At 31.5% G+C, this 12,568-nt stretch overlaps 2 protein-coding genes across 2 annotated transcripts; one reads left to right on the top strand and one right to left on the bottom strand.

The window, feature by feature from the left end:
- Positions 1-264: 264 nt before the first annotated feature.
- Positions 265-3,441, top strand: LOC106767664 (cation/H(+) antiporter 19). Its single transcript, XM_014652603.2, has 3 exons — positions 265-554; positions 893-1,894; positions 2,094-3,441. Exons 1-3 carry the CDS (start codon positions 360-362, stop codon positions 3,330-3,332), a joined length of 2,436 nt encoding a protein of 811 aa, XP_014508089.1. The 5' UTR covers positions 265-359; the 3' UTR covers positions 3,333-3,441.
- Positions 3,442-4,721: 1,280 nt separating this feature from the next.
- LOC106767420 (self-incompatibility protein S1) lies at positions 4,722-8,597 on the bottom strand. The gene is made up of 3 exons (XM_014652307.2): positions 8,376-8,597; positions 8,214-8,287; positions 4,722-5,197 (listed from the first exon to the last, which is right to left on the bottom strand). The coding sequence occupies exons 2-3, from the start codon at positions 8,225-8,227 to the stop codon at positions 4,849-4,851; spliced, it is 363 nt and encodes a 120-aa protein (XP_014507793.1). The 5' UTR covers positions 8,228-8,287; positions 8,376-8,597; the 3' UTR covers positions 4,722-4,848.
- Between the last annotated feature and the right edge of the window lie 3,971 nt (positions 8,598-12,568).

The following is a 12,568-nucleotide window of genomic DNA, read 5'->3' as shown; positions in this document are numbered from 1 at the left end:
CATGATTATAATATAATCACTGTGATAAAGTATAGTAATTATTTATTTCAAGTTAATTTGAAAATTTGTTATTGATTTTTATGAGCTAAAGAAAGCAAGCTTTTGTGGCTAACTAATAAGAAAGAGACACGTAAAGTATAGCATTTAACATATAAATTCGTTATTTATTTAGTTGTGCTTGGTTTCATAGAGTCACAGAGTGCTTAAACGCATTATATATACTACGGAGCACAACATATCCCAGCTCCAAGATGATCGAAGATTGACAAACAACATAGCACAACACAAGTAGTTGTTGTTGTGAAAACCGACATAGTTTAAGGATTGTTGGTGGTGGTATAGTTTGAGAGAAAAGCACGATGGGCACTGGTAATAACATATCATGCCCTGCACCCATGAGGGCAGAGTCCAACGGAGGATTCCAACATCAAAATCCTCTGGATTATGCGCTTCCTCTGTTAATCCTCCAAATATGTTTGGTCGTTTCTTTTACTAGATTTCTTGCATTCCTCTTCAGACCCCTCAGACAACCCAGAGTCATTGCTGAGATCATTGTAAGTTTTTCTGTTCCCAGTTACAAAATTCAACTTCCCTTCCCCATGCACTCATAATGTACTTCGTTAATCATGTAATGTAATGGACATGCCAATAATCTGCTCCGCCTATATTAAACAATATTAAATATAGGTAAGAGATTATGCTTAAATATTTAAGGAAAATATTAAATATATTTTTTGTTTCTAAACTTTTGTAAGAAATTTTGTTAAGTTGAGTTTTCATAAATATTTTTCATAGAAGAAACTTGTAATTGATAAAGAAAGGATTATTTTTAAGAATTGGAAAAATGTTGAGTACAGCAACTCAAATAGCAACGTTGTTGTAAAAATTGTAGGGAGGAATACTACTTGGGCCATCGGCAATTGGGCGAAATGACAAGTTTCTGAATGTGGTTTTCCCAGAGAAAAGCATCACAGTTCTTGAAACACTGGCCAACATAGGACTTTTGTTCTTTTTGTTTCTCGTGGGACATGAGCTTGACATGCGTGCAATTCGACGTACTGGTCACAAGGCCTTAGGCATTGCCCTCTGTGGGATCACTGTGCCTTTTGTTCTTGGGATTGGCACTTCCATTGCTCTTCGAGCCACTGTATCCAAAGATGCTGAGCTATTTCCTTTTCTAGTCTTTATGGGTGTTGCTCTCTCGATCACCGCCTTCCCTGTCCTTGCGAGNATCCTGGCNGAGCTTAAACTCCTAACCACTGATGTTGGTCGCATTGCAATGTCTGCTGCTGCTGTCAATGATGTTGCAGCTTGGATTCTTCTTGCTCTTGCCATAGCCCTTTCTGGTTCTCATGCATCCCCCTTTGTTCCTCTTTGGGTATTGCTCTGTGGTGNTGCTTTTGTCATCTTTGTTGTCTTTGCCATTAGGCCGTTGCTTGTGGCTATGGCTAACCGTTCCCTGGAGGGTGAGCCAGTGAAGGAGGTCTACATATGCATCACATTGACTCTGGTTTTGGCTTGTAGTTTTGTCACTGATACTATTGGAATTCATTCACTCTTTGGGGCTTTTGTGGTCGGTACTGTTATGCCCAAAGAAGGTTCCTTTGCTGGGGTGTTGACTGAAAGGATAGAAGACTTGGTTTCTGGCCTTTTCATGCCACTATATTTTGTGTCAAGTGGCTTGAAGACTAATGTAGCAACAATTAAGGGAGGTCTTTCTTGGGCAATGCTAATGCTTGTTATATTCAACGCTTGCTTTGGGAAGATTATTGGCACTACTGTTGTTTCATTACTGTATAAGGTGCCTTTCAGAGAAGCCCTGGCTCTTGGATTTCTCATGAACACAAAGGGCTTGGTAGAACTCATTGTTCTCAACATTGGGAGGGACCTTAAGGTATTTATGTCAGAAATATATTGTTATTTTTATTCTAAACAATAATAATTTATCTTAGTATTTAAAATCAAAGTTGATTGTCAAATATCTATGTGGAAGGTACCCTATTTCTTATTACAAGTCTTTTAATCGTTCTTTCTTATAAAAGAATTTGTCATTTGTTCTTATATTTTTTACGAATCATTCTTATACAATGCAGGTGCTGAATGACCAAGCATTTGCCATTTGTGTTGTCATGGCATTGTTCACCACCTTCATCACCACCCCAATAGTGATGGGTGTATATAAACCAGCTCGCAGAGGAGCACCTTACAAGCACAAAACAATTCAACGAGATCCCGACACTGAGCTTCGAATGCTAGCTTGCTTCCACAACACCCACAACATTCCCTCGCTAATCAATCTAATAGAGTGTTCCCGTGGAACCGGAAGGAAAGGAAAGCTTTATGTATACACAATGCATTTGATGGAGCTCTCGGAGCGATCTTCGACAATCACAATGGTTCATATGGCACGCAAGAATGGAATGCCCTTTTGGAACAAAAAGCAGAATGGCAAAGATCAAATGATCATAGCTTTTCAGGATTATGAGAAACTGAGCAGTGTTAGTGTCCGCCCCATGACAGTCATTTCTGGTTTCAATAGCATCCATGAGGATATTTGTACTACTGCTCACAGAAAGCGTGCAGCCATGATCATCCTTCCATTCCACAAACACCAGCGTGTGGATGGATCGATGGAGTCACTGGGACATTCATTCCAAGAGATGAATCAACTTGTGCTATGTCATGCTCCTTGCACGGTGGGAATTTTTGTTGACCGAGGACTTGGAGGGACAAGCCAAGTTCAAGCCAGTGATGTGTCTTATGAGATAGTGGTACCCTTCTTTGGAGGGCATGATGATCGTGAAGCACTTTGTTATGGAATGAGAATGGCTAAGCACCCGGGAATTTTTCTAAATGTTTATAAGTTTGTAACTCCACCAGGGAGATCATTGGCCTTTGATGTTGAATTGGTTGGGGAGTCATCAAACAAAGATAGGAAAACAATGCATGTGATTGACGATAACGATTATGATGATAAGAAACAGGATGATCAATTGTGGAATGAGTTTTTAAGTGCATGCAACAACAACAACCAAGAGACAATGAAGTATGAGGAAAAGCTAGTGGAAAGCAAAGGAGATATTGAGACAACATTGAAGGAAATGAATAGATGCAACCTAATATTGGTTGGTAGAATGCCATCGGTGGCAGCTTTGGGTAGCATAAGTGATTGTCCAGAGCTTGGTCCTGTTGGAAGCTTTGTTGCTTCTTCAGATTTTTCCACTCTTACGTCAGTTATGGTAATTCAGCAATACAATCCCTCAACTGACATTCATTCGTTTGTGAGGGAGAAATCTGATTTACCAGATATCTCGCATACACCAGGGGGTTAATATGTGGTATTAAAGTTATACTTGTGAACTTGTTATGTATTACAAACGAGTTAGATGCTCGTATAATTGAGCACTTGTGCTCATGATTGATTTTGTTTTTAGGTAACTTGAGTGGAATAAAATTAAGGACAATGATATTTTGACAACTCTTTTTTAACAATTTTTTGACAACAGGACACATGTCATCATTTTATTGGTCTGTTTAAATTTATGTTTAAAAAAATATTTGAAACGGACCAATCATAAACTACCACGTATGTGTTGTCAAAAAGTTGTAAAAAAAGAGTTGTTAAAGAGACTTTTTCCTAAAATTAAATGGTATGGGTTATGGGTAGTTAACTTGGTTAGGAGTCTTGTGAGTTTTAGAATGCAAGGGTCGTGAGTTTATTGTATTAGTTAATAGGTAATAATTGTGTCTTGATAGCTTAGTTTAAAGCTTGGATATGAAAAGACAAAATATAATCTATAAATTGTAATGTTTTGGTTTAGAATGATCTTTTATAAAAGATTTGAAACTAAACTGAAACGCGATTATGACTACTGCTTTTTGTGGCACATTCTGATTCTTAAATTAATTATAAGTTACAATAATATATTAAATTTATTATAGCTTTATTTAAAGTTTATTCCAATCTTCTACAGGCATAAAATCGTTTATCAAATTATCGCAATTAGTGTTATTTCATCGAAATGCTTATGGGCATTGTTTAGGTTACTATGCAATCAATTTATGTAAATAGTAAAGAATCAAATATTTATGCAATTGAGTATTCAATATTTACATATCCATTTCAGGCATGAAATTGGTTCCGTCATGAAACATGAAAAAAAAAATTATTTTTAAAAAATTGAAAATAAGTTATAACATAAAAATCTTCCAAGTATTCTAACGATGTGATTTTTATAATTTTAGTTTAAGTTGTACAAGTTTTGCATTTGTGCGGTCTTTTGGTTGTATTCATTATTTTTTTTTTACAAATATTTAACATACTTTAGTTACATGATATTATATTAATTTTACAATTGTGAACATAACAATCCAACTTGATATAATATTAATTTTACAAATTGTGAACATAACAAATTCTTAGTGTACATTAACAATCATAAATTTTAATACAATAAGCATTAAACTGCAACGAAAGAATTAAATGCTAATAAGTATATAATAATGATAGCATTAAATATTTATACATGGGTTAGTAAACATAGTTTAAGATATTAATAAATATATTAAATTTTTTTCTTTGTCAACAAAACTATATATTTTAATTTTTATTAAAATTTAATAATAATTCAATATTATAGAATAAAATAAAAACCATAACTTACATATTCTATTGTAATCTTTAATTATTTTATTTTTTCGTTGGAAAGAGTGGGTATAGGATGGATTTGATGAGCACCAGATGTAAAGTTAGTTTTAGTATTATCAGTAGATAATAAGAAAAAGGTGATGAGAAGTGAGAAGAAGGAAATAGTTGTTTATTATATTATTGTGATAAAGTAGATGTGATTAATTTGGCCATTGGTACATGAATTCCCAGAAGGCGGTTTGTACATTGAAGCCATAAATGCCTTCAGCCGATAGGAGCCATGAACATCCGACACCATCACATCGTACTCTGTCCCTGCCGAAGGAATAAGCATTAAAATGATATTCCTCAACCTTTTCCCAACCCACATCACAGAAAAACAGTGTTGTTCCGAAAATATTGTCTGAGAAGTCCCATCCAAACTCATCTCCATTTGCTATGTTTTGGTGTCCCAAATCATTGTCCTTCGACTGGCAATGCAAACTCATATTCTTTCCAGCTCCAAGCCTGTTCTTAATGCTCACATGTTTCCTACATTCAACAAAATTCCTGCACAATCCTATCGCCACCATCAGGATCACAACATCCACTTTTCTTATCTTAGCTAACCCACCCATATATATATTAACAGGATTTCAAGCTAACATTAAACATGTATAGNCACTTCAACAGGAACAACATATATAGTCATTGCTTTTGGTGTGCATGTTCGTGAATTTCGAAGGAAACTTGTTTTTCTCTTTCTTTCTTTATTATTTCCTCTTTAGCTGTCACCAGCCATTCATTGCATTACATCTGAGATCTCCAAAATTAAACTCTTTTCTAGCATTTTTTTAGTAGAAAATTAGGGTATTTGAAAAGTTTTCCTTCAAATTTTCTTTTAGCCTACTCGTTTTATGATCCATTAAAAGGGAGCTTGTTCAAAAATAGGTTAAAGTGGGATTACGTTAAATTGACACATCTATATAATTTCCAAAATCAATATAATTTATTGATGTAATTTCTAGCATATTTAAGTAGAAAAGTAGAGCATATGAGTTCCCTAAGTTTTTTTATTGTAGAGATCATGCTTGAGTGAAATTCTCCGGTTTCTTAAAATATTTTTTTTTTTAATAAACTATATCAATGTATATTATTATACTTAGAAAAAAATGATATCCATAATGAATAAAATCTACCACAAATAATTGATATTTATGATTATTTATTACTTGTGAATTAACAAATATTTTAATATTCACAAATATCCAGTTCTCATAAAAAATAAAAATAAAAATTTAATTTATATTTTATTTAATTTAATTTAATTAAAACTAAAATTAATTTATATTTATAAAATTTAATTTAATTAAAATTAATTTTTAATTTATATTTACTTTAATTTATATTATATTTTATATATTTTTTGTAATTTTATTTTAATAATTTATAAAAATATTTTTTTAAAACATTTACCATATTCACGAATTTTAAAACACTCATAAATATCTTTTAAACAAATGCATACAAATAAAGAATAGTAAAAAAAAATTTACATATTATATTACAAATTGATATTATCCATGTCAGACTCGAGTGTAATATATTTATCGAAAATATAATTTTTTTAGTAAAATTATTTAAATAAATAGTATATTTGTTATTATATTTGAGTCTAGGTCCATTGTTTATTTATATTCTTGAATAACCAATTTCCTTTTTAACTATTCTTTAACTTCTCTGTTTAGTTATGAATTTGTTTTTTAATTATTATTTTTATAAACGGGTCTTGTGCATATAAAATGTTTTCATCTATCAACACTCAATTTCATCTAGTTAATTAAAAGTATTAAATAAAATAAGATGAAATTAGTTTTAAATAGATAGAAAATTGAAAGAAGAAAAAAATATGGAAAACGGATTCAGTGAGTTTTACACGAAAAGTAATGTAATCAAAACATATTATATTCAGCTTTGAAAAAGTCAATTAAAAACTAATTCATTGTGCATCCCCTTTTAAATACAAAATTGTGACTTTTCCCGCCGAAAATCACTGAATCCGTTGAGGAATATAGAGATGGAAGAAATAGAGTGTAAAAGTTCTTGGAAGCAAAAAAACACAACATTGAGCAAAATTGGACCAAGCGAACAACCAAAATTTTTCCAGAGTGTGTGGAGCAGCAGGAATAGAACCAATGAATACAAGGGAATCAATAGAGAAAAGGAGGGAATCAATTGATTTTTGCTTAAATTAGTATGAAGGTGTGCTTCAGATAATTGGAAAATCCTATGTATTCGTTACGGTTGTTTTCGAAAAACAGTCGTTTGACTGAAGGAGTTCGAATTAGACTTATATTACCGTTGTTTTCATATTAGATTATAAGCTGGGCTGCCTTAGTCTAGACTTTCATACCTGCTTTGGAAATAATCATCGTGGGAAAAGAATGTGATCAGATACTGCTTTGGAAAAAAGGCACAAATGGGCGCAGTTACTAGAAATTCTAAACAAAGTGCAAAAATCTGTGTTCTCTTTATCTCCAGGTACATAGTAAGGTACATAATAAAGACTGTTTTGGACAAGTTTCTTCACAAGGATAAGTAGGATAGCAAAATAAAAAGAAAAATGAAATGGGTTTTTCTAAGAGTTAAAACTAACTTATGCATAAGCTAATTTGTAGAAGCTATCTCATAGTTTTCTAAATTTTTATATTATAATGCAGAAGCCAATTTTAGCTTTTAGAGAAGCTCATGTTCGTTTTTTTTTTATTCTTATTTTTCTCTCTTAGCAAGCCAATCAACAAAACTTCTTATGCATAGTCAAAATTCTCCTAGTCCATTCGTAAAATGATTAAAGGATACAAAAAAAAATATTGATAAACCAAACAAATGTATTATCTAAAGTTCAGTAAAGTCTTTCGCTACCTAAACACGTATGACATCTATTGGTCCCTCTCCTTCACATACATAAATACAGAAATATAGGAGAAACTTTTTCAAACACATTGGATGTGCCTCATCTGTTAGATTAAACTTTAACAATTACTCGATAGAAATAACATTAAAATGTGAAACATGTCTGGCATACCAGATGCAAAATAACCAGGGTAAAAAAGTGCAACGAATGTAAATGATATGATATAGTGGGTATGCAGACAATTACTTACTTTTACACGAAGAATTCAATGGTCCGTTTTCGTACCAACAATTTCCCAACAATGCAGACTCTGGGACTGGTTTTCACATGTTTTAAGTCATAATGAATCTATAATAGATGCAGAGAATTATTCTCCAATGCAATGAACTAAAATGACCCAATGAACAGGGATAATTGGGCATAATTAAGTAAAAAATCTCTACAGAATCAGCAAAGAAACTGAAAGACAGCTGAGAAACAGTGAAGTCGAGCAATAAAGATGGCTAAAATAATGAACTTGAAGTAACGATTGTAGGAATTACACCAAATTCAAACGAACTAATCCTAGATTATAAAACCAAAGAAATCAAACAACAAATTCAAACTCAAACAAATTAACCTGTTCAAAAGCAAACCCTAAGTTTCCTATATGAAAGATTGTGATAGACTAACCTTGCAAGAAACATCACACCAACAAGTTCTTTAAAACACCATACAGCAATCCAATGTTGACCATCAAAAACGCACTAGGGCAAGCAACCGAGAGTGGGTGTGAGAGATTGAGGACAATAAACAGAGAATTGGTAGAGCAAGAGAGAACAACGAGAGACTTACCAAACCTAATCGCACCACGGTGAGAAGGTGGGATAGAGGGAGACGACAGCCGGTGAGAAGGTCGGAGAGAGGGAGACGATGGCCGGTGAGAAGGACATAGCGGTGAGCCACGTTTTTTCAATCTGAAATCGAGGGAGGGAATGAGCCATGCTTTTGAAGTATAAGGTCCGAAATAGAGTTTGTGCGTTTTTCACTATTATGAGTGGTGTTTGTCCCGCAAATTTGAAATGATATTTTGATATATTCAATTTTTTTATATTATATTTAAAACAAAATATAAAAGATTTATATTTTTATAATTATTTTATCTTTTTTAATGTCTTTTAAATGAATTCATCATATAAATTACTTATTAAAAGAAAAAGAGAAATTAGAAAGAGAGAAAGGAGGTAAAAGAGAAAGAACACTAAAATAAAAAATTAGATACCTGGAAAAAAGTTATTATAAAATTACAATTTAAAATGTCTTATTTTTCATTAATAGTATAATAATTAAAATAAAGATAATTAAAAAAATTATACTATATATGTAAATTATGGTAGTTATTAAAATGTCTTATTATATTGTAAATTGCAACATTTTTTAAGAAATGTAATATTAAAAATTGACATCACATACACGATTTCTTTAAGTGTTTATTAATATATGATATTAAAAATATTATTATAATATAATTAAATTACCAAAATTTAGTCACATATTTTATGAATATAAGATAATTATACTAATAAATATCTCTTAGAATATTATTTAACTAGTTTAGGTTAACTATATTGAATAAGTTTGGTTAAATCATGCTATTTAGTATATTTGTTAGGTTTGTTACATATATAAGTCTCTCAAGTTCATAAATTTGATTAACATAAAGAAAATGCTTGTTGTGTTGTAACTGTTTCTTTGGTTGGGTTGTGTTGTAACTTTATATCTCGTTTGAGGACTTGCTTATGTTAATTTCAAAGTACCTTACGTGTCAATTTGTTGGTTTTTACTATCATCAAGGTAATTCAATGCCTCGTTTGAGGACTTTGCTTATGTTACTACTTAAGTAATTCGGGTGTCACGTTTGTGGGTTTTTGTTATCATCTAAGTGACTTGGTGCTTTGTTTGAAGACTTTGTTTATATTATTATCTGAGTAACTCAAATGCCATGTTCGTGGGCTTTTGCTACTGTCTAGGTAACTCAGTGTCTCATTTGAGAACTTTGCTTATGTTAATGTCTAAGGAACTTGAGTGTCATGTTTATGGGCTTTTACTACCACCCAGGTAATTCGGTGTCTCATTTAAGGGTTTTATTTATGTTACTACCAAAGTAACTCGGGTACTATGTTTGTGGGCTTTTCCTACCATTTAGGTAATTTAGTGTCTCGTTTGATGGTTTTTCTTATGTTACTGTCCTAGTAACTCGGGTGGCACATTTGTGGACTTTTGTTAATGTCTAAATAACTTGATGCCTTGTTTGAGTGTTTTGGTGACCATCTAGGTAACTCGATGTCATGCTTGCAGGCTTAACTCATTACATCTTAGTGTTTCCTTTTAAGGGTTTTGTGTTAACAAGTAAAGATATGTAAAATAAAAAAGGATTTTTATTAGAAAATTAAAGTGTGCCTCATTAAAACCTTGTCTAGCAAAATCCAACTTAAGGGCAAAATCTGGGCAAAGAAAAAAAAAGTACATACGTCCTTATACTTTCAAATGGTAATATATAGATGTGTGACATTTTATGTCCTTTAGATGAGTTTTCCTCATAACTCCTCTAGCTTTTAAGAACATTTATGGAGGGAATCAACTATGTGGAATGGCCCATCCTATCTAGGTGTGAGTTTCCCTTCTACTTTGTCTTCTCAGGCTTTAACTTTCTTTACTTTGGCTCTCTTTCTTTACAATTATTTTCTGCAAAGTTATATGGTGTGTGAGTGTAGCCTTTTGGACATTTGTCTTTGTGTTGTCTTAGGCATTCTATTAGTGGATGTTTATCCCCGTACTTAATTCATCTTGAGTTGACCTCGGTGATTAACTTTCCAATGAGTTATTTTGCCTTGTAGGCTTTTATTGGGTGCAAGCTTTCTTTCTTCTCAAAGTTGCAAGCGTAGTAGCATTTTCTCCACATTAGGTCTACCTTTTGCACCATTTTTTCTTGAATATGGTATTGTAACACCAGGCTTTTATTTGTTCATGTACTCGAGTATTGGAACACCAAGTTACTCATGTACTTGGACACTAGAAAGTCGAGTTGCTCTTGTACTTGGTCACTAAAGCATTGAGTTTCTTATGTACTTAATCATTAGAACATTAAGTTGTTGTTGTATTTTGGCATTGTAATGTCGAATTGTTCTTATACTCATTAAATTCTTCTTGTAATCGGGTATTGGAACCCTAATTTACTCTTGCTCTTGTACTTGGATGTTGGAACGCTAAATTGCTCATGTACTCGGTCATTACAATGCCAAGCTGCTTTTATACTCGAACATTGGAATGTTGAGTTGTTTTTGTACTCATTGAATTATTCTTGTACATGGGTATTGGAATGTTGAGTTACCCATGTGCTCACTAATGAGGATGTTAGTGAGGCTTTCTTTTTAGGTTGTTGTCGAGGTGGTCCACTATTTTTCATCGAGTGCAAGGGTGACTCGCCAATAGTAAAGGAGGTGGGAACAATGTTCAGTAGGACATGTTTCCATCTTCTTATGTGTAAGACCTTAGAAAAATATTTACATGAGATAAAACAAATAATAAATATTAATATGTATTTAAATTATTATTATTATATTAAAATATTGTGATAATTTCTTTGGTTAAAAGCTTTGCGTTGGAGGGTGAGGTATTAGGTTCAAGTTTTACGTATAATGTTTTTACTTATGTTTATTTTTTTAGTTATGTGTAAAAACATGGAGAATAATGTTTAATCTTATAAAAATGGTAAGTAAGACAAAGAAATATGGTAGCTTAAATGGTAGGAGCTTGTGATGATAAGAGTTTGTGATGATAGAAAGATCATAAGTTCAACTTTTAGTGATGATATTTTTTATGAAAACATTTTAAAACCCTAACTTGATGAGTTATGTAACTTGATGAGTTATGTGGAGAATGAACTTTAGGGCTGACATGGTATGCTCTAAGAGAGCATAACATTTTAGGAAGAGATTTTATGTTCCTTTTAAAAGATTGATGAGGAATGGAAAGGAAAGAATTATGGGATAAACCACTTTTCAATCTTCATTTATATGAGTAGATTTAAGAAAATTTACATGAAATATTCATGTTGCCCTTTTGCAATTTGTGTAACTGCCTTGCTGATTTCTATTTATTTGAATATAAAGATTTAAGATGAGAGGGGTTGAAAACAAATGATGCAGACATAATAAATATAAACATAATAATAATAATAATAATAATAATAATAATAAATAATTATAGTAATAATAATAAACATATTATAATAATAATCTAAGTGGATATATGGTTGATATAGAAGTTTTTTTTTTTTATTAATCCAAAGTCAACACATATCCACATCACACAAATAAATTTCCTCAATATTTTGTCTGTGTTGCTGTCAATTGCAAAAATTCCACTACCACTCAACCACCCTTCTCTGCCACAAACATCTTTTTAAGTAACAATCGAACATTCTTTACCACACTAGTATATCTTTTTCAACAACTCCACAATTTATTTATTTTATAATTATTAATTTTTTTATATTTTAAAAATTATATTTTTTTTCTTACCTGTCATTTATAGAACATCCCTAGGTTAAATATATTTACTAAAAAAAGGAAATAAAAATATGATTGGGATTTTGAACTTTTGCTGAGATTTCACTAATATACTTTCTTTTATAATTAATTATTTAGTATCTATTTTTAATTTTTTTATCAGAAAGTAGTTTTTTACTCTATTACAACAAACGAAAATAGTTAATTTTAAAATTATTAATAGTTTAAATAAATTCATTTTTTTTTCTGTTCTATAATAGGTTGAACTTGAAGAGCTCTTGTTAAAAGAAAAGAAAAAAAAACTAATGTTCCTTACAAAGTCAACTTGAGAGACACTTTCTTAATATGTCTTCAACTTCCTTTATCTTTTTTTTTCTTCTTTCAAAAATTAGACAAGACCTTCCTTCATTAGAACAATGAATTGTTTTTGGTAAATATGTGTATTTATAATACATTGAGGTAACATAAATATTAATT

The sequence above is a fragment of the Vigna radiata genome, chromosome 7 (genome assembly GCF_000741045.1).
Source record: "Vigna radiata var. radiata cultivar VC1973A chromosome 7, Vradiata_ver6, whole genome shotgun sequence".
NCBI lineage: Eukaryota > Viridiplantae > Streptophyta > Magnoliopsida > Fabales > Fabaceae > Vigna > Vigna radiata.
The sequence above is the reverse complement of the archived record's forward strand: the minus strand, read 5'-3'. Positions and strand labels throughout refer to the sequence as shown.